At 28.5% G+C, this 21,528-nt stretch overlaps 1 protein-coding gene across 8 annotated transcripts; it reads right to left on the bottom strand.

The window, feature by feature from the left end:
- Nucleotides 1–576: 576 nt before the first annotated feature.
- Nucleotides 577–21,460, bottom strand: LOC119600404 (sodium-coupled monocarboxylate transporter 2). 8 transcript variants are annotated; one of them, XM_037950600.1, is made up of 12 exons: nt 21,374–21,450; nt 20,120–20,464; nt 12,259–12,371; nt 10,709–10,858; nt 10,477–10,636; nt 4,366–4,431; nt 4,241–4,292; nt 3,962–4,029; nt 3,734–3,888; nt 3,406–3,664; nt 2,642–3,345; nt 577–2,096 (listed from the first exon to the last, which is right to left on the bottom strand). In XM_037950600.1, exons 3-12 carry the CDS (start codon nt 12,369–12,371, stop codon nt 1,946–1,948), a joined length of 1,878 nt encoding a protein of 625 aa, XP_037806528.1. In that variant the 5' UTR covers nt 20,120–20,464; nt 21,374–21,450; the 3' UTR covers nt 577–1,945. The 8 variants fall into 8 exon arrangements, with proteins under 8 accessions (XP_037806528.1, XP_037806529.1, XP_037806532.1 ...); XM_037950601.1 differs by having other exon boundaries at nt 21,382–21,426; XM_037950604.1 differs by having other exon boundaries at nt 20,120–20,334; nt 21,382–21,423.
- Nucleotides 21,461–21,528: the final 68 nt, after the last annotated feature.

Below are 21,528 nucleotides of genomic sequence, written 5' to 3'. Positions count from 1 at the left end.
CATTATAGTAACGATAGAACAGTGAAATACACCCCACGTTGCGACGGTGATCCAGTGAATCAAGAGATTTTGATACCCTACTGTCACCGATAAGTACCTTCGTCATCTCTTGTTCGCGGTGGAATAGCTCCAAAACTTTGGTCAATTTTAACTACTAATCATGTGGAAATAACAGAATTTTATAGGCGATACCTTGAAAGGTAAGAAACTGATAACTTTCAATTTATTTTTTTTATAATATGGATTTATTAATTTAAACTCCAACAATAATTTTGGAAAAAAAGATGAATATAATCTTTAAAAAAGTAAACATACCAAGATGTAGTTAATTAATTTTAATGTGGAGACTTTTTGTAAATTTTATTTTCATTGACTCTGTTGATCGCAGTCTACTAGGTTTTTTCTAGGGAAATCACTCATTTCTACGATTGGGTTTTAAAGAATTGGCTCGGTATATTTTCTGGGTTAAAACCCCTTGAGAATAGAACATATTTTCCATTTATCTTTCCTCTCTACCTGTTTTCTTTCTTGCTTGTTTTCTTCTAGTATTCTTGTTTCTCTGTTTTTGGATCTTTACTTTCTTTGAAGGGAATCTCCGAGTGGATGTGCACCTTTTTATGGTTGCTTTGTTGAAAAATAATTAGAATTGGTTCAAAGTTTCATACAAATGTACACATTCCCGGAAAATCCTTAAATTGTAATTAACTCCTTATGGAAGATTGGTATTACCATTAAAATTTACATTTTTCAAAACTTTTTTCTTAGTTTTCTTATTTTTTTATTTAGTTTTATGTCTTACATTTAAAGGAAATAAACATTAACGTTAGAAATTAACTTAATATTATAACTAAAATAATAAGTACAAGATCAAATAATTTGGAAATATTTAAAATCTGTTCATTTCACAAAAACAAAAATGATTCAAACAATTTATAATTAAAAAAATTGCGGAAATTTTTAAATTAAAATTTTACTTAATATTAATTATATTAATTAATATTGAGTATAATATTAATTATATTATACTCATAGTAATAGTTTAACACATTTTTAGTTTCTTAAAAATCTTTTTATTATAAATTTACAGAAATGAGGTCAATTATTATTATGTTAAGATAACTCCCTGTATTACCCTATTAAATGCTTTTTATTAAAAAGTTATAAATTTTTAAAGTTTAAAAAAGGCGTGATATTATTGCAGCTGCCTTTAGACATATTTTCAGAAGGGGAATATATATTTTTTGTTAGAATTTATGGATAAAATAGCAAACTCCAATTAAACAGTTCAAGAAACAAATTAAAAATAGTCTTAAATGTTATTAAGTAAACGCCATTTCTTTTCTCAGCTAATTTTAAATATATTGTAAAACTTAAATAATATTTAACATGAAAAATTACTTAGGTCCATTACTAAAACTTCGTAGTAACTAAAGGTAGGATTTTGTATTGCCGATAATTTGTTTCACGTTAATTTATGTATAATGGAAGATAAGCAGGCAGATATCCTTGTACTTTAGCGATATTCTTTGACTAAAGTTTATAATAATTAGAAACGATTTATCTGTATTATAAAATCCTACCTCTAGTTATTGCCAAATTGTAATAATGGGCCTTAAATTATTAAACAAAATAATAAGTATAATTTATGTGTATGTAATCTAATAAGATTGGTAATAAAAAATAAAAGCTTTAAATTATGTACGATTTATATGCTTGGATTGTACCTGTACAATTGCACTTTTTGAAATGAAAAAAATAATAAGAAATTTGTTTGTATACAAGCATGTGTTTAGATAAATACAAATTATTATTACTTACATATAGAATAATTAATGTTTAAATGACCAATAATATATTAACATGTTGATTATATTCACATAATTTACAATTAGCTTTTAACCCTAAATTTGGCAAGGTATTTCTAATAGTTTTTCCTATAAACACTTTAATATTTTTCACTATTGTCTGTACTTCCATCTAAATCTGTTAACTTGCTGCTGCCATCACTTAAAAGATAGGTTAATGTTTGAGCGGTATTTTCTCTTGTTATATCGCCGTCAGTACTCGATGGTGGAAAACATTCTTTTGGTAAAAATCTGTTAATGGAAATGAGAAAGAAATTGTTGTTATACATTTTCTAAAATCATTGATTTTATGCGTCAAAGCTGCTTTAGAATTAATTCTTTAAATTGTTTTTAATTCAATTATCTTTTAAAAAAATCATTGATTCTTTTTGTAAACAAATATTTGTTTATATAAAAAATTTAAAATATTTTATAAAAAACTAATCAGTTTTTAAATAAACCGGTTGTAAAACAATGAAATTCCTGGAAAATTCTGTACCTAATCATGATGAATTAATTTGAATTAATCAAATCAAAAAAAAAATCATTTTACGTTGTTTAAAATTAAATTAAAATTGCAAGATCATTCAATTCTAATAAAAGGATTTAAAAAATAAGCACAATCATTCTTGGGAATTAAATCAGTGGAATTTTAAGCCAAAAAAAAGCTTCTGAATTATTCACAGAGAATGATTTTTAAGAATATACTTCAGGCTGAACACAAGATTAGAATTAATCAACGATATTTTATATGAAAAACAAAATTCAAAAAAGATCTTATAAAATTATAAAATTACCTATGAATCACTGGCGATATGACATCAGCATCTAATTTCTTCACTACTGTTGGACCCGTTAGGAATGAAACTATTGTGCCCACTATAACGGTAGTAAGTACACCAATAGGATTAATCCAATGGAATGACAGGCGATATAAAGGAAAGACATCTGATTCGTCTACAGGACTGGAAGTACTGTTGCTAAACAATGGAAAATCACTAATAGGACAATCCGACACAGAAACGGGAAGTTTAACAGGTACCACCTGACCCTGGGCAAAGGCTATTTGTGAACCAAATGAAATCCAGCCAGACATTAAAGCACCTGCCAAGGCACCAGCCAAAGCTCCTTTATTATTGCTCCATGGCACTAACATGCCCAATGTAAATATACCACAAGTTGTGCCAGCAGCTATAGCAGTCACCGAAGTGGCCACACTTAATATACCGCTTAATTGTTCTAAGACAAAAACAAGTGATACAGCCACACCTCCAAGAACAATAATACAACTCTTTACCAATATAGAGGAAGCCTTTTCGGATAATTTCAAGTGGAAGCAGCCTTTAACAATATCTTCCAAAATAACCAAAGCTGTTGAATTCAAAACCACCGAAAGCGAGCTAAGAGCAGCACCAAAGACACCGGCTATGAACAGACCAGGTATGCCATGTAGATTTCCCACAGTTTGCATTACATAAACGGGTAAAAGTTGATCATCATGCTGCAAATATAAACAATTTTATATAATTTTTACAATATATCGAACAGCAAGCTTCCTTACCGTGATTAAGCCGGAAGACAAGGGATCGCAATCTTTATAGAAATTATACACCAACAAGCCGGCGAAACAACACACAGATATGAAAAGCACAATACCAACGGTAAAAATAACTATAGAACATTGAGCCTTTTTCAAGGATGGCAATGACATATAACGTTGGACCATTGTCTGATTAACGGAATTAAAAGAAGTCCAATAGAAGAAGCCACCAATCAAAACACCCCACAATGTCTGGCGATCATAAGGCGAGGGGTTAATACTACAAAATAGAAAAATATATAAAAAATTTATATTTTAACTTGGAAAAATATTTCATTAATAAACATACTTGGCAAATATTAAGCGGCCACCTTCAGAGGCACTTTGGAAGACATTACCAAAGCCATGAGCATATACAGTACCAAATATAACTACAACCAAAACTGATAAAAACATGACCAAAATTTGCCAAGCATCAGTATGAACCACAGCTTTGATACCTCCCTGCAGAAGAACATAAAAAAATATATTTAAAAGAAAATTTAAAAAATTTATTTTAAAAATCATTAATACTTACAATTAGTGTATAAAATACACAAATTACACAGATCACACTACTTATAATGTGAATATTAATACCAGTTACTAGAATTTTAAAGAAAAAGTTTAACAATTATTTTAAATACATTTTTCCAGGGAATAATAATAATTTTATAAAAAAAAAAAAACAATTATTACAGAAATTTTCTATAACAAAGACAAATGCAAAAAATTTACTTTATCACATTTTTTACATTTTCCTTATCAAAATAATTGTTTAAATTGTTTATTAATGGTGTTATAAAAAAAAACTTACCTTGATTAAATGCTATCGCAGGTACATATAAAATAATTGGCAAGAAAAACATCTTTAAAAAAAGTAAATATTTTATAAATTAATATTCGTTTTTTTTTTAATGTATGTGTATGTATATGACCTACCTCATCCATCACAAACATTATAGAGGCAATACTACGTACAGCGGAACTGAAACGCACCTCTAAATACTGAAAGGAAAAAGAACAGATATAAGTATATTTAATGGCCAATATCATAGACGTTTAGTTTAAAAAGTTTGTATACCAAAGGTATCTCCAATCGGAGACCCAAAGTTCAATTCTGATTCCCTTTAATAAAGAACAAGGAAAAATAAAAAGAAGACAGAAGAAAAGAGAAAGATGAGAAGAGTGAGAATTATCCTCCAAAAAGAACAAAGAATAAAAGTGGTCATGGAAGGAAAATCCCAAAATGTCCGTTATCTGAAAATCCAAAATATTCCAATGATGAAACCCAGAATGTCGCCTAAGATGTTCTTAGTTCATCGTGGAATCTTTTGCCTAACCATTTCAGTCTCAGACTCTGTATTCTGGGACAGTGGCATAAAATATGCCCTACTGTCTCCAGTTCCTCTTCGTCCTCGCACAACCTGCAAAAATCCTGTGTGTTACCGACCTAAAGGATCCAATTGCGCAGTGTCCGGTTATTACCCCTACTAAAATCCTTATACTCTTCCTGTCAAGTCTTAATAGCACTCTGGTTGCTTTTGGATCTAACTTCGAACATATTGTCCTAGAAACCCTACAATCCAGACTACTGTGCCAAGATCGGTTGGTGGAGTTTTTGAAATATTCAGAGATTAGCCCATAGTAATAACAAATGGGGGATTTTACCGAACCGATCCTACTACCAGACATATAAGAAAACCTGCCGCGGAATACAAGAATAGTTAAGGCGCAACTAAGATCGGTATAGAGCAACAGAGCCTACTACTCACGCATAGACCGTGCCGATCCCAACGAATGTCCAGCATTTGGTAAGGGTTCCCATGATACCCACCACATTCAACTGTTCAGTTGAACACTTGATTTTTAATAACCTACACCATTTAATGAGAAGAGAAAAAAGAAAAAACTCTGTTTAATAGTTAAACATATAAAAAAATAACTGTTTTTATTGGAGTTGCCACTCCCACTAATTTAATTCCGCCCATTTTGATATAAATTACGTAAAAAGGATATTAAATTATTCGTGCACAGTTTTGGGACACGACTTCTTCTATATACATATTAAAGAAAAATATTAATTTTAATACAAGATACTACGCCCACTATTCAGATCGCGATCATTATTATTTCTAATTAGTTGATTCTTGCAATGTTTAGATAACAGTTAAATATCAAGCTGTTAAATATTTATCGAAAGACGCGTGCTTTCTGACCCCGCCCATTTGAATTCCAACTACCCATAATGGCAATAGTGTAATAATTACAAAATTGTACACGCTTTCATTAGATTCTATAAAAATGTCAGAAACTTCGTCATAAAAGCCTCCTTTAAGACACAAATGACGTAAATTAATTTTATAACTAAAATGTCTACATATTTATTAACTTGTTTTAAAGTCGAAAATAATGATAATTTAGCTATTTTATACAGTTTGGTGTTTAATGACGCCGATTTGTGTATTTCGACCACTGTGAGTCGGTCTTATTGTTTGATTTTAAATTCATTTATTCGAATGAAATTGTTATTGTCTGAAGGGAATTCTTTTTAGCAGCGTATGAATAAATAGAAAATTTAAATTAGATTTTAAAAACAATTCATGTTAGTGCATCCCAGCAAAAAATAATTGATGTCATACTTTACAAACTACATCTTAATCACATCTTAAAATGCGATCACATATTTTTCACTTTTATAAATCAAATATTTCCTTACAAATGAAACCTCAGTTAAAAGTGAGGAAAGAGATGTGGAAAAGTCATTACAAATAACATATTTGAAGTACATCAAGATTTGGTGAAAGAGTAGTGAAATTTACATAAGCGTATCATTAAGAGAATGTGTTTTATTTTTGACATCCGAATATCGGATTTTTACTGCTTCTAAAAATAAGATCAGATGTAGTTTAAAGTTGCCAAAAATGAACAACATCCCTCCAATGACACGCTAATGTAAAATTCATAGGTTTTACACCCGAATTTGAAGCACTTCGGGTTACTAGTTGTGATGAAAATTCTACATCTTTTTCTACACTTTTTTTGCTGGGATTATATTAAAACAATTTTTTGAGTCAAACATATGATCATTAGCGTAACTCCCTATCACTACGTATTAAGCCAGTAGTGTTCTGATCAGGCATGGGGGGTAATGATTACACAAAGTAATTAATTACAAGGTCAATTACAATAACTTCCCAGCAAAAAAAGTGTGGAAAAAGATGTAGTATTTTCACCACAACTAGTAACCCGAAGTGATTCAAATTCGGGTGAAAAACCTATGAATTTTACATTAGCGTGTCATTGGAGGGATGTTGTTCATTTTTGACATCTATGAACTGGATCTAATCTTATTATTAGAAGCAGTAAAAATACGATAATTGGATGTTAAAATAAACCACATTCTTTTAATGACAGGCTTTTGTAAATTTCATTTCCCCATTTTTAACTGGGTTATTACTTGTGAGGAAATTTTTGGTTTCTAAAAGCGAAAAATATGTTATCGCATTTTTAGATGTGAATAAGATGTCGTTTGTAAAGTATGACTTAGGTTAGTTTTTGTTGGGAAATATTTCCTTACAAATGAAAGCCCAGTTAAAAGTGAGGAAAGATATGTAGAAAAGTCACTACAAATAACTTATTCGAAATACATCAAACTTTGCTGAAAAAACAATGAAATTTATATAAACATGTCATTGAAAGAATGTGGTTTATTTTTAACATTTAAATATCGAATTTTTACTGCTTCTAAAAATAAGATAAGATGTAGTTCAAAGTTGTCAAAATTGAACAACATCCAATGACACCCCAGCAGAAAAGTGTGGAAAAAGATGTAGAATTTTCATCACAACTAGTAAGTGCTTCCGAAGTGCTTCAAATTCGGGTGTAAAACCTATGAATTTTACATTTGCGTGTCATTGGAGGGATGTTGTTCATTTTTGGCAACTTTGAACTACATCTAATCTTATTTTTAGAAGCAGTAAAAATCCGATATTTGGATGTCAAAAATAAAACACATTCTCTTAATGACACGCTTATGTAAATTTCACTACTCTTTCACCAAATCTTGATGTACTTCAAATATGTTATTTGTAATGACTTTTCCACATCTCTTTCCTCACTTTTAACTGGGGTTTCATTTGTAAGGAAATATTTGGTTTATAAAAGTGAAAAATATGTAATCGCATTTTAAGATGTGATTAAGATGTAGTTTGTAAAGTATGACATCAATTATTTTTTGCTGGGTTGTAATGTGTAATTGAACAATAACCAATTACAATTACTTGTAATTGTAATTGAAATTTTTCCAATTACAATTACTTGTAATGTGTAATTAACAAATAACTAATTACAATTATTTGTAATTGTAATTGAAGTTTTGCCAATTACAATTACTTGTATTTGTAATTGAAATTTTCAATTACAATTACTTGTAATTGTAATTTAGGTATTACTAATTACAAATTACATGTAATTATAAGGAACAAAATTCACAATTACAAGTAATTGTAATTGGAATTTCTTCAATTACAATTACAAGTAATTGTAATTGGCAAAACTTCAATTACAATTAAAAATAATTGTAATTGGCAAAACTTCAATTACAATTACATGTAATTATGGTAATGGTAATGCTTCAATTATAATTACTTCAAATGTAATTGTAATTGAAAATGTAGTCATTACCCCCCAATCAGAACTTCTGATAACAAAAACGTTTCACTCAGGTCATTTTGGCGCAAATCGATTTTCTAAAACCTTTTAGAAAATAAATACAAATCTATGTATATGGAATTGTTAGGGCCGATTTGAAATTTTCAGAAATTGCCATGATCTATCTCCGATACTTATGGACCAATTTTAAAGGTTTCAAATAGTAAAGATTTGGATTCCAATGATATCTGGGGCCTCCAACAAAAACGATTTTAATATTTATAAATTTATAAATTTTTTGTAAAAATTTAGTCAACTCTAATATACATATACGAATTACAATAAAGAAGTTTTTTGTTTTCAAAACAGAGATTTATGAAATAAAGTGTTAGATTTCACAGTAATTGGCAATATTTTTGAAACAAATTTAATAAAACTTCTCACATTTTATTAATTATTTAACCGGGAATCACAATAAATCACATTATTCTCTAGGTAAAGTTTTTTTTTACAAAACCCCAAATATCAAATGTTTCCTTTGTAAAGACATGAGTTAACACTTCAAATCCGATGTCATTTACCTCCGGGGTATATTTTTAAGTGCTTGTCTCTCATTTACATGAAATCGACAAGCTCGATAAACATTTCTTTTGTATATTTTAAATACTTTTTCATAGAATTATCAAAGGTAACAAAAAACAAAGACGCGTGTTGTCGAAAATAAATTAAAAACCATAACAGTCTGGTTCTAACATTATATTAGCAGTCAAAAACCCCCAAACAAATAAAGCCGAAAAAACATAACCAATTAGCAAAGGCGTTAATAAATCCATAAAAACTAATTAGCTATAATAAAAAATACTTTATCTACTTGATTCATAAAACTTAATACATCTTTGAGTCTACAGTTTGGGACTGATAATGAAATATTATTTAGAAATTATTTTTAATCGTTAATGTTTTCTTTAACAGATAAAAATATAAACATTTAGTCAAACAACTAGCTAGTATTGCAATTTTATCATATTGCAGTAGAATTTTGATAAAATTGTTTGAATATTTTTAAATAAATTTATTTTGATTGATTGTTTTGCAATGGATAAACAATAACAAAGTCCATTTCCATAAGGAAACATGTGAGTAAATTAGTTTTATTTATGAAATTTCTGTGTCAAAACGTTTCAATTAAATATCACTAATTACTTCGTTCATACATATAAAGATAGAGAAATTTGTATATAACGATAAAAATTGTCTGAGACGCCGCTGGAAGCTTTAGTGTCACAACACAATATCTTATACACCAATCGAGCAAAGTCCATCACGAGATTGTATCCCCACTTGAATATTGTGTTTATTTGTTGTTTTTTATTACTACATACATACAATTAAACAGAATTGGCAAGTAAATCTAAATTGTATGTAGAACAATTATGACTTCGTTATATAGATTTTAGTTATAAGTACCCTACAAAAATACATATCAATTTTGACAATTACCCAGCAAAACAATGTTGAAGTAGTACAAACTGAGTCATTTTCATGATTTTTTAAAAAATAACATAAAAATCACATTCTAAATGTCTTCAAATTATTCCGCAAATTTCATTAAAACTTCAAAAATTTATTCAGAGATGCATATTAGTGTTATAACTTTATAACAAGCCACTTTGAAAAAAAAAAAAAATAATTTAAAATGAAAAAAATTTAAATTTGTTTTGGAAAGATTCAAGAAATAGATATCTAAAGACCTTTGGACAATTTTGCTAGGACCAATAGGTGAACAGTTACACTCACTTGAAAAAACCCCTATATGACCATAAAGTGCCCCTTTGACTCCCTCTAACTTCGGCAGTTCATAGCCGATAGAGTTGAAAAATTATGTCTGGCCCACTATCCAATAGTAAAAGTTTTAAAAGTTAACACGAAATTGCCCCATGTATAACCCAAATAGCTTTAACCCATAAATTATCGTTTTCGAATCATCGAATTTGATCTCCAATGACACATTTATGTTTAAATTATACCTTAATCAAACTACTTTATCTGCATTTTAACCGCTGATTAAACAACTTTGTCGTATTGTTTTTGCTGGGTGGTTGTTTATCTTTTCAACAATTTCGCACCAAATATAGAAAAAAGTTTTAATACTAATCTAAATACTAACATTTCAACAAAAAAACAGTGTTAAATTTATCCATCCAACTTAATTGAAATTAAACTATTCTTTTCAGCCCCGTTAACACCACCTCCGGTTATCGTTTAACCCGTAGATATTCTGCCGGTGAAAATATTTTTTGTATGAAAACTGTCAATCTAACCTTACGATAATATATAACCAGATATTGTGATAATGGGGGTCAGTATTTTATTTAAATTTCAATTTAACTTCTAACCTACCTCATATGAAGATCCCACACGTAGTGCTGCAAAAACTGGTAAATATACTTTGGAAACAACAATTGACATACAAAATATAGACACAATTATCAGCCAGTATTGGGTGCCAAAATTATAGATTTCCGATACGGTTCCCAAAATAGTCACTCCAGAAACATAACTTTTGAAAGGGTTACAAAATACAAAACATAGTATTATTGTATGAGAGTTTCATGCGAAATATATCACTTACCTACCAACCAAACTCATTGCAACTGGAAATATTTTTAATTTTCTTGAACCCAACAGATATTCACTCATTTTTGTTGAACCGAAATCGGTTTTAATCTTATCTTTATTGTCGACATCTTCTTGTTGCAATTCTTTGACGATTTTTTCTTTTCTGTAATTGGAATTAAATAAAGTTTATGAGTGAATCAAACTTATTAAAATAAAGTTAGAAATATAAAATCGGTTTGAAAGTACAAATTTAATATCGGACCGAATACGAAAAAAAAGATTTGAAAAATATGTAAATTAATATTTATTATAACTTTTCTTGGATAATACTATTAAAAAATTTGTAATAAAAATAGTTTCAACTTTAAAGTAATAGTTAAACCCAATGAAGCATCATTGTTGAATCATCGGCTATGCATTGGTTCGATGATTCAAAATATTTGTATTAATAAAGGATCTCCAATGATTAGCTAATGTTAGTTATAATCATGTCTGTTTCAGCTAAATCGAATTGACATCAATTGAACTTAAAAGTTCATAGGAATTCTTAAACTATTTTTATACCCTACACCACTTTAGTGTTGAGGGTATATTGGGTTTGTGCTGATGTCTGTAAAGCACAATAATATTGGTCCTATCATTTTCTGAGTCGATTTAGCTATGTCCGTCCGTCATTCCGTCCGTCCATGTAAACCTTGTAATCAAACTACAGGTAGCATTTTTGAAGATAATTCAATGAAATTTAGTACATGATCTTCTATTGTCTCCGTAACGAAGCCTATTGAAAAAGGTTATGATCGGTCCATTACTGCATCTCGCCCTCATGCAATTGAACCTCCGAAAAGGGCATGTAAACCCTTGCGGTTTGCGACCTGTAATCAAAGTACTGGTCGCAATTTGAGAATAATTCAATGAAATTTTGCACATGATCTTCTATTGTACTAGAGACGAATCCTTTTGAAAATGAATTGAACCCCCCGAATAGGGCTTTTAAGTTCATAACTATGTTCAATATACTCGTATCTCGACAAAAAGCTGCAAAACTAAGTTCTATACTAGCCTTCATGACCCTGATGAATTTTTGATGATAGGGCCTCATTTGACCCTAGTCCTATACAAAGCCCCCTTCGAAATATGACTTAAATGTACACAATTTTATTCAACAAAAAATGGCTAAAGTATATCTGAGACAAGGTACAATACACTTAAATGCTTTATTATGAACACTAAAACACATTTTATTTTTATAACTGGTGTAGGTTATTATATGGTCGGCCTCGCCCGACTATAACTTTATACTTGTTTTAAATTAAATTGAATTAAATTATATTTTAATGAACCCTCAAAACCTGTAAACGCATTCCCTAAGATTTAATTCTAAAGTTTTTTCTGAATGATTGAATTTTGACGTTTACTACAAATGATCGCTTTTAAGCCGAAAATTTTAAAACAAATGTATTTATTTTTGATCGCCTTCTGATAGAATGGTTGATATGCGTCGTATATATGTACTATGTATATTTTTTTGTACTCAGTCCAATAAAAACCCGATATTTTATTTACCTGAAATATCCATAATATATACCAGTGCTGGTTGATAAAATAATCATAGATACAAATACTAAGTAATCTGCCCAATGAAAATGGAACTTTTCAAATTGCTGATATTCCTTCATCTGGAAAATTAAAAAAATCAAATTATTAAAATATAATAAGCTTATACAATAAAAGTTTTAATAAGAAACTATTAAAGTTTTATATTTCAATCTAAAAAATAATTGAGGCATAAAATTTAGAACTTCTATCAGTAATTCAATTCAAGTGAAACATCTTTATTCAAAAATTCATCACAAGCATTATTTTAAATAATTTATTATTTTAAAACTAAAAAGCTTTTGTAAAAAATATGTATGTCATTGTTAATTCTAATAAATTATATTTACACATGTTTTGACTTAATAATTAATTATCTGTATGTAAAAGTTATTATCGTTCAACAAATTGATTGACATAAAACCCAAATTCCAAATAAAAGTGCATCACATCATATGTGCAAATCCCGAAATGTAGCCCCAAAAAATTAATTATTTTTTGATTAATAAGAATTCAAATAAACACTTTATTAAACGATCACTCTAATTGCTATTTAAAATTTAGAAAAAACATGCTATACGAATTTTGATTTTAAATTTCGCAGGAAAATACTTAAAGGTGACGTCTTCTCAGTGATGAATCCCACGCAATGTGCATAAAATACGTAATAAATGGCATGATAAACAGCTGTATATATTTTTATCAAAATATTTTATTTTTTACTTGCCACCACGATGTCTTCTAAAAACCTTTCATTGCCATACTTTTTTAAAGGAAATTTCCAAATAAAAAATATGTTTTTATTTTCTAACTGTCAAAATAATAATAATTAATCATGTGCATGTGGATATATTCGGAATTTCCACTAAAGTCATCCTAAACAATTAATTGCAAAAGCCAACAAGTTCGGAATTACCTCTAAAGTCAATTTAAACAATTAATTGCAAAAGTCAATAAGCTTGTCATTCAGTTGTGATAAATATTAAAACCATGACACACTCCCATCCATAAATTAAAATACCGTTAGGAGACTTCGGAAATGCATTTTTAGGTTAATGGTTATACATAGTCAAATATAATACGATCTGACTCTGAAAAGTATACCATGTTATTTATATCTTACTAGCTATACCCAGTGTACTTTGCTATCCTAAAAGCAATATAAATAAAAATCTCTTTACCTATTAATTTACTTTTCATGGGAGAAATCACTAACATTATACACATTTTTAAATTTTTGTATAAAAAGTATCACGACCATTATTTATGGTTCGTAGATTCATTTTCTTGAATGTTTATATGAATATAAAAATTTCCCATATACAATTTTAGTGGTCCAGCTTTTATTTATTCCCAGATATACGAATTTCAGTTTTAAGGAGTTTTGTATTTAATTCATATGGGAGGTGCCACACAACTTATTTGTAATCCTCCAATTTACTATCCAAACGTTCACATGGATGACAAAGTTTTTCGTGCAAAATTTGAGGATTCTAGTTCCAATGACGTCCCACATAAATATATTAGAATTTTTTTATATTTAATTCCTATGAGAGGTGCCACGCCCCCTATTGCTAATACGCCAATTTATTACGTAAATGTTTAAATGAATGTTGTTCGTGCAAAATTTAAGGATTCTAACTCTAAGCCTTTTCCAGATATTCACATTTTTGTATTTAATTCATATGGGAGGTGTCACGCCCCCTATTTCTAGTTCTCCCATTTTTCCTTCAAATTGTTTATATGGATTTCAATGTTACCCGTAATTCTAGCTCTAATACTTTCCAAGATATACACATTTTTGTATTTAATTCATATGGGAGGTGCCACGCCCCCTTATGCTAGTCCTCCCCTTTTTCCTTTAAATATTCATATGGATGTCAAAATTGTCCATACAAATTTTGAGGACTCTAGTTATACCATATTCCGCGATATTCTACTTTTGAAGATGTGGGCGTGGCAACCTTCCCAATTGCAATTTGAAAATAGTAGCCTATTGTTCCTTCCAGATATAGAGGAACATAAAGTGAAAATTTCAAGAATATCGCTGTGTATGCTAAGCGAGATATTGGCGGCCAAAGGTTACATATTTAGAGAAATATTCCCATCAAATATCTTGTAGCCATTTTTAAATTGCGCTATGGGCAATAAGAATTAATTAATTAAAAAACAGATTTTTGGTCATATTAGAGCGGGTTTTTGAGATGGTAATCAAATGTCAATTAATAATCAGATTAGTTAATCTAAAAATAAATTTAATCTTATGTTAATCCCCTTTGATGTTTTTGAGTACAAGATTAAACTTCGCAGTGTTGCCATACAAAACAACAGAAAATGTCACTGTTATCAAAACAATGCATATTTTATAAAAAATAAGAAGACAATTGTAAATTTAATATGAAAATTAATGAAAACTTAAATTAAAAACAAAAAAATTTATTTTGAAGTGTCCATAATTTATACTAATCAATAAATAGAACATTTTAATGTTTATATTTATAAAAATATTATTAATTTTTTTGCATCAGCTGTTTACACTTTTGCATTTCGTGCTTAAGATTAAACCACCTCTATTGGGCGCTTAAACTTGCAAACAAAATTAACTAATTGAGTACTCAAAAACATCTTTCGAGAATTAATTTTAATTTAATCGCTAATCTTTCACCTAAATATTGGCCCTTAATGGTGACTTTTAATCCCTTACTATTAATATTAAAGGTATTTTCAGACTACAATCTTAGTATTAATACTTGTCAAAAATTTTTGTATCATAATACAATTTACTAGTCTAAATATAATTTGTAATTTTATTTTCAAAAATATTACTGATTTTTTTGGCATACGGTCGGTATTCATAAATTTTTTAAAACAATTCAAAAACTTTTTATTTTCAAACGTATTCGGTATGTATTTTATAAATACAATAAAAAACAAACAAAAAGTGTAAAATACATTAAAAATAAGAACGAAAAGTGCATAAATAATTGAAAATTGGATAAAAAATATTACAAATATTATAGTGTAAACATAAAATGTATTTTTCGGATTGATTTTTTGAAAATGCGAATTATTTTCATAATATTTTTAATTTGAAGTGTGTTAATACTCAGTATTGTAGTCTGAAAATACCTTAAGGAGAAGTTATGTGCTAATTTTCATTTAGCTACCTAAAATTCCGCAACAAACCCAATATTTTCCTGGACTATAACTATTAAATTAAGTCAATGTAATCTACTATACATCCGAATACGAAAACCCAATATGTATGTATAAAAACTATCACTATTCCACCAGTATAATACCTAAACCAAGTACTTTAAGTATAGGTCAGTTTTTATATAAAAACTATATAATTTTGGTGAAAACAAAAAAATGTAATGCAATTCATAAATTTTAGACAACAACGTAAAGTTTCTTTGTTTACGGTATAAATATAGATTTTTAAAGTAAATTGTATTGGAAACTTCAAAGTCCAAGTGCAACTACATCGAAAAATAATGACAGATAACAATGTTTTCCGTATGTTTAAAATGTTAAATGCGAATTATAATATTCATTAATATTGTAAAAAGAAAAATAAATACATTTAATTTGCAAATATGTAATGTATAACCAAAAAGTGATACATATTATGTACATATGTTTGTATGCAAGTATTAAAAAAAAATTTAAATAAACAATATTGACTAACATAAAAAATGCTAAAAACGGGAGATAGTACAATTTAAACACAGGCGCTTTTTAAAAACACTTTTGCACAATATTTAATTCGACAATATTTGTTCATAGATCTTTTAAGAAATTAATTAACAATTGTATTGTATTTTTTTTTTAATTCTTGTCAACATTTTTTTATTTTGCAATTACTCTATTGATAAGAAATTTAAAGGCTTTTAAGGCATTTTTCAAAATAATTAAATACGTAATATTAATGCTAGTCTACGTTTACATTAGACAAGTGTTCTTGCTGCAAGTCTGGTTTAAAATGGAAAGTGGATAAAACTACGTATTTGACCTTCATATACAGAGCTTTCAAAGTGTATTTCAAAAATTTCCATTAGCGAATAGAATCAGGGAAAAGTATTAGACATAATTATATGTTCAGAGCTGTATTTCAGACCATACGTACATAAAATTTCGGCATCCGCCAAAACCTATTAAATTTCGGAATAAGTCTAAAACTGATTGGACAATGTGCGGGACCTTACTAAGGAAACTTTTGTCGAAAAAGAGAGAATGATGTAAATGTAGAAACCTTCTAAAGTGCCTTGGTGAAATCGTTCGAGGCAGTTGTACTGTTGAGATCTTCCCACGAGTAACAAAACGGGCCTGGGATTCTACAGTGAAAACCCACAACACAAAAAACTATAAACTATATTAGAATATACATGGAGCCAACAGCGGTTAACATACTTATAGACAGTCAAAATGTAATTAGAGCGATATAAGGTGATAAAGTTAAAATCTATAGCCGTTTTAGACTGTAAGAGAACATTAACCGCTTACTCTTCTAGAGATAAGTTTTAAATCATATGGATACTAGGGTATTTGGAAATAATCGTCAATGATGATTGAAAAATTCATACTAATTAACTGAGTAACTCAATATCGGACGATAATACCTTCATAGATCACTAAACAAGGTTTATATCACCAACATGTAAAGCAGCGCACAACATATTCGAAAGTAGTATATCTCCGGATTTGATGTAGTATAAATTATAGTATCTCGATATATAATATATTTTCATTTAATACAAACTTTTTTAGAAAATTCGGTGAATTCATATTTGGGAACCGTTACATACAAATATACAGATATTTCTCAGGTTTATCATTAACGGACTTTGAACTTTGAAAGCGTTTCTTTTTAATCGTAAATCACTGTTTTTAATTAATCAAAATCTTAATTATAAAAGAAAAAAATTTGCCCACTTCGGCGATTTTAGTGCGATAAATATTCATTAGGTTATAAAAACTAATAATTAAAATAATAATTGGTTATAAAAAAAACTAATAGCACGAATTTTTACGATAACAAACAAAAAATACAAATTTTCATCACAAAATCGAATGTTTTAGTTTATGTAACCAACTGCGAAGTATCTGCTGTAGAGAGAATTCATAACAAACCAATGAATATGAAAAATTACTATTTTTAAATAATTTCAAATGTTTGCTGAAATTGAATAGTCATCATGCTAAATTACAACAAATTCGGAAGTTCATATTAGCAAAATGTGTTTCGTTAATTTGACGACAAAAGTGTTATCAACCTAATAAAACAAATTGTTTTATAAGTGTTTTGTTGCTGTAACAATTAAAATTAAAACACCTTCTTAAGAATTACTCAATTGGTAACAATTCTAGTTATCAACAAATTTGTTTCCATAGAAATTTAATTTGAATTATCAATCTTTTAGTATTGTGAGTGAAAACGACCAATAATTTTTGCGAATGACTGTATAGAAACAATTTTCCATTTAAAATTTAATTTTCTTTTTTTTTCTCAATTTATTTAATATTTTTATTATAAGATTAAATTTACAATATAGTAATAAAAAATTAAACTATGAATCGAAAAAGATGGAAAACTAACTGCCTATTTGTTTGTTCCGCACGTTTAAAGTGGCGTGACTTTAAAATATTAAAAATTTCCACTAAAACTAAAACGATTGTCATTCGTTTTAAACGAAAAAGATTAAAAAATAGTTTAAAGATTACGTGTTCAATTTTGATTTATTTTTGTTAAAGCTATTTTAAAACATTTCATTCTTTAAAAGGTTGTGTCTTGTTTTTTTATAAATACATAAAAGAGATTTGTACTAATCTAAACATAATTAAGAAAATTTTTGATATGTACATACATTAGCTAATATGTCTGTAGACATTTGTCTAAGCTATTAAAGTGATGTCAATAAGGGAATTTTGACCGTGACCAATTTTAAAAATCGAAAGAAATCATAAAAATGTAATATCGTCTGCATTACTTAGAAGGAGTCTAGTAATGACTTACAAATAATATATTATGTAAGTACTTACTTTTTAGACTTGACATGTTTTCGAACTATATTTTTAATACAAACGAAAAATTTTTTTGTGAAAACTAATAGTAAACGCAGTGGGCGTATACTCGTAGGTAATTTTTTCTCAGAAACAAGTCTACTTACTTAACTCCCTTTTTGCAGGCAATCGTAGTAAGCCCTTACTTAACTCCCTATTTATAAGCGAGCATATTAAGTAGTTGCCTCCAACGTCAGTAGAATGGATTGCAAAATATCGAAGGCCTGATGGTCAACGCATTCTGTAAAGACTACCAGGATACGTATTGGACAGGATACAAGGATCCTAATAGGGATGCTAATGGGGTATTGTCCAATTCGAGCAGTTGTCATTAAGTGGGACAGTAATATACCGGACTATTGCAGGTTATGCGAAAATGAAGGTAATCACAATAGACCTTATGGTCTCCGAATGAAGTTGTACCTTTTTATGGTGAATAACCCTTCTTAACCTAAGCTAAACTATAGGAATACATCGGATAATTTATTAAAAGGAAATAAGTATCCTCTAAAAGTCCAACCTGTCGACTTTGAAATAAATGTTTAAACTCTGCTAAATCATCTTTCTTCGAGTTTTGCCGTTTTATTTTTTAACATTTTATTGGATCCCGAGCTAGCAAATGCATTTTATACCCACTAAAAGGACATACTTTTTCTGTGTGAAAACCATTATAGGACCTACAATAAAATAACTATGCAGTGGTGTTGTAAGACAGCGAACTAACGAACAAGAAGCCCAGGTTCGTATTCTGTGAGAATTTTTGTTTGTTTTTAAAACGAAACTACCCAGCGGGAAAAAGAGGCAGTAAAGAGGCCTAACTAAAGGCATTATTTTGCAGACACAAGCACACCCCTCTGCATTTCAAAATCATTTCAATTTTACACGGCCTGTCATTGTCAGCCAAGTGCTTGCCTTCTCGCTTCTATTAAAGGGCTGATAGAAGGCTTACTTAAAAAGGCCTATTAAACTGTCTTCCGTTGTAGGCCTATTAGAAGATCTTTCGCTGAACGCTTATAAGAAGACCTATAACGTGATGTATATAAGATGGTCTTCCGTTAAAGTCATATTAGAAGATCTTCAGTCGTAGGAAATTATTATAAAAGTTTTAGGGATATATTCATAGGAGTTTATCAAAGTTTTATAAAACAAATTTTCATAAAAAAATTGATAAATTCTTATCCTAAGACTTTTAATATAATTACTTAAGCAGACATTCTACAAAGCGTGCAGAAGCGTGGGTTATTAGGGAAGATGTTATTAATAAATTCGGCATTAAACATAAATTGGCACATGCGTATTTTTAATTATAAAAGCCTACTTTACGAGAACTTTACAACATAAAGTTTTGCAAAAGACTAAATTTTATTTGGAATGTAAAAAAATACATTCTTCTGTTTACAGGTAGCGGTTTATAAAAAAGAGCCGATTTTAGAGAACTTTGAGTACTTTTTAACTCCTATTTGTAGTTATTTGTAAGCGAGCATGGTAAGTACTTGCCTCCAATGTCATCTCCGTGTTAAAATAATGAGTTAAAATGCTAATAAATAAGTAATGAGAAGCTATTTAACTCACTACAGTTCAATGAAAGTTTTTGCTGAGTACATAGTAAATTTAGTAGATATTAAAGTGTTGTAACAAAAATTAAATATTTTAATAAAACTGGAACAAAATTCAAATAAACATGACCTGAGTTTACATAAATTTCATTAAATATTTGCCTAATGTGACCATAACTTAAAGTACCTAAAACTTTATAGTGGACTTTTACCTTTTACTGATTGTTGTTATTGTTAATTTTATTGTTATTATTATTAGTGTATTGCTTTGTTTTTTTTTTTAATATTTCAATTGTTGTTAAACTCGATTCGAACCACGACAATAATTTTTTTTATTTTTGTTTTTATTTACTTATGTATGTATGTTAATTTGAAATATCAACAACTATAACAACTTGATTCACTATTAAATGTTATGACAGACCGGCTTTATGATAGAAGAGAGCATTACACATACACAAATACTTAGACAAAAATTTCTCTTGTGATTTGTTTTTTTATTTACATGAGACCATTACAAAACAGCAAGTTGTATTTGATTTTTTAAATAGCAATTTCTTTAATTAAAAAAATATCTAGTAAATGGAATTACTGAATAATATTTAAATAAAAATAAAGTAGATTTATTAATTTTTAAATACTTTTGCTTTGCAATTTTATTTTGTTCACTTATTTCCTTAAATTCTCGTTTGTTTACAATGGAAAATTTATAACATCTAAACAAAAACAAAAAAGAAAACAGAAATCCATAAATAAAACAGTGATTGCGAAACACTCAAATGACACTTTTTGGTCTTCTATTAAAAAGTAGGTATTTCTATTAGTATTTTTCCGTTCCGTACATTCTTTTCTTTTTTTCTATTGTATCATTTATTTTCGTACAAAAACAATCTACATCCATAAATATATTTTTGAAAATTCGCTTGTATTTAGAAAAAACAATAAAATTGTCATTTTCATTTTTTACGCGTTTCTTTTTTTAGCGCAAATTTTTTGTCAATAGGTGCGAGTGTTGAAAAAGAAAATTATATGTAAATATTTTTGTTTAATGACAATGGTATTCAACCAACACAAATAATTATTAACATTTCATTTATTTTGTTTTTATTTTGTATTACACGCGTTGATTATGCAAATGTTAACAGAAATAAATATTAATAAAATTAATTGAGATAAAAGAAATTACAAAATAAATGAACGTAAAAAATCAAAAAGCAACCAAGAAACACATTTTTGTTGTTGAACTTAATCAAATCATTTATACATTTATAATCATGGTACATTTAATAGTTGTACAATTCGTACACTCAACCAAAATTAAAAAAAATCAGCGGGGTACACGGTGGTGGTGAGTAGAGTAGAAAATTTCTTTATTTTTTGTACCGTTACTCATTCAATTCACTTTTGATTTTTATTTTTTAATTATAAAGTATTTACATATAATTTTTTTAGTGAAACACACTCACTTTTTTACCGTTTTTTTTCCGTTTACCAACCTCTCAGTTGTACGTTTGAAATTACACTGATCACAGAGCGAGCCGTTTGTATATTGCAGCCAAATGAATGGGTTGGTTGTGTGGTAGGTCGATGGGAGATTTTTTCAAACCCAATATACAAAATA

Source organism: Lucilia sericata, unplaced genomic scaffold, assembly GCF_015586225.1.
Source record: "Lucilia sericata isolate MDLA Ls3-8-SP2 unplaced genomic scaffold, ASM1558622v1 Contig000113F_arrow, whole genome shotgun sequence".
NCBI lineage: Eukaryota > Metazoa > Arthropoda > Insecta > Diptera > Calliphoridae > Lucilia > Lucilia sericata.
This window is presented reverse-complemented; position numbering and strand designations above follow the sequence as displayed.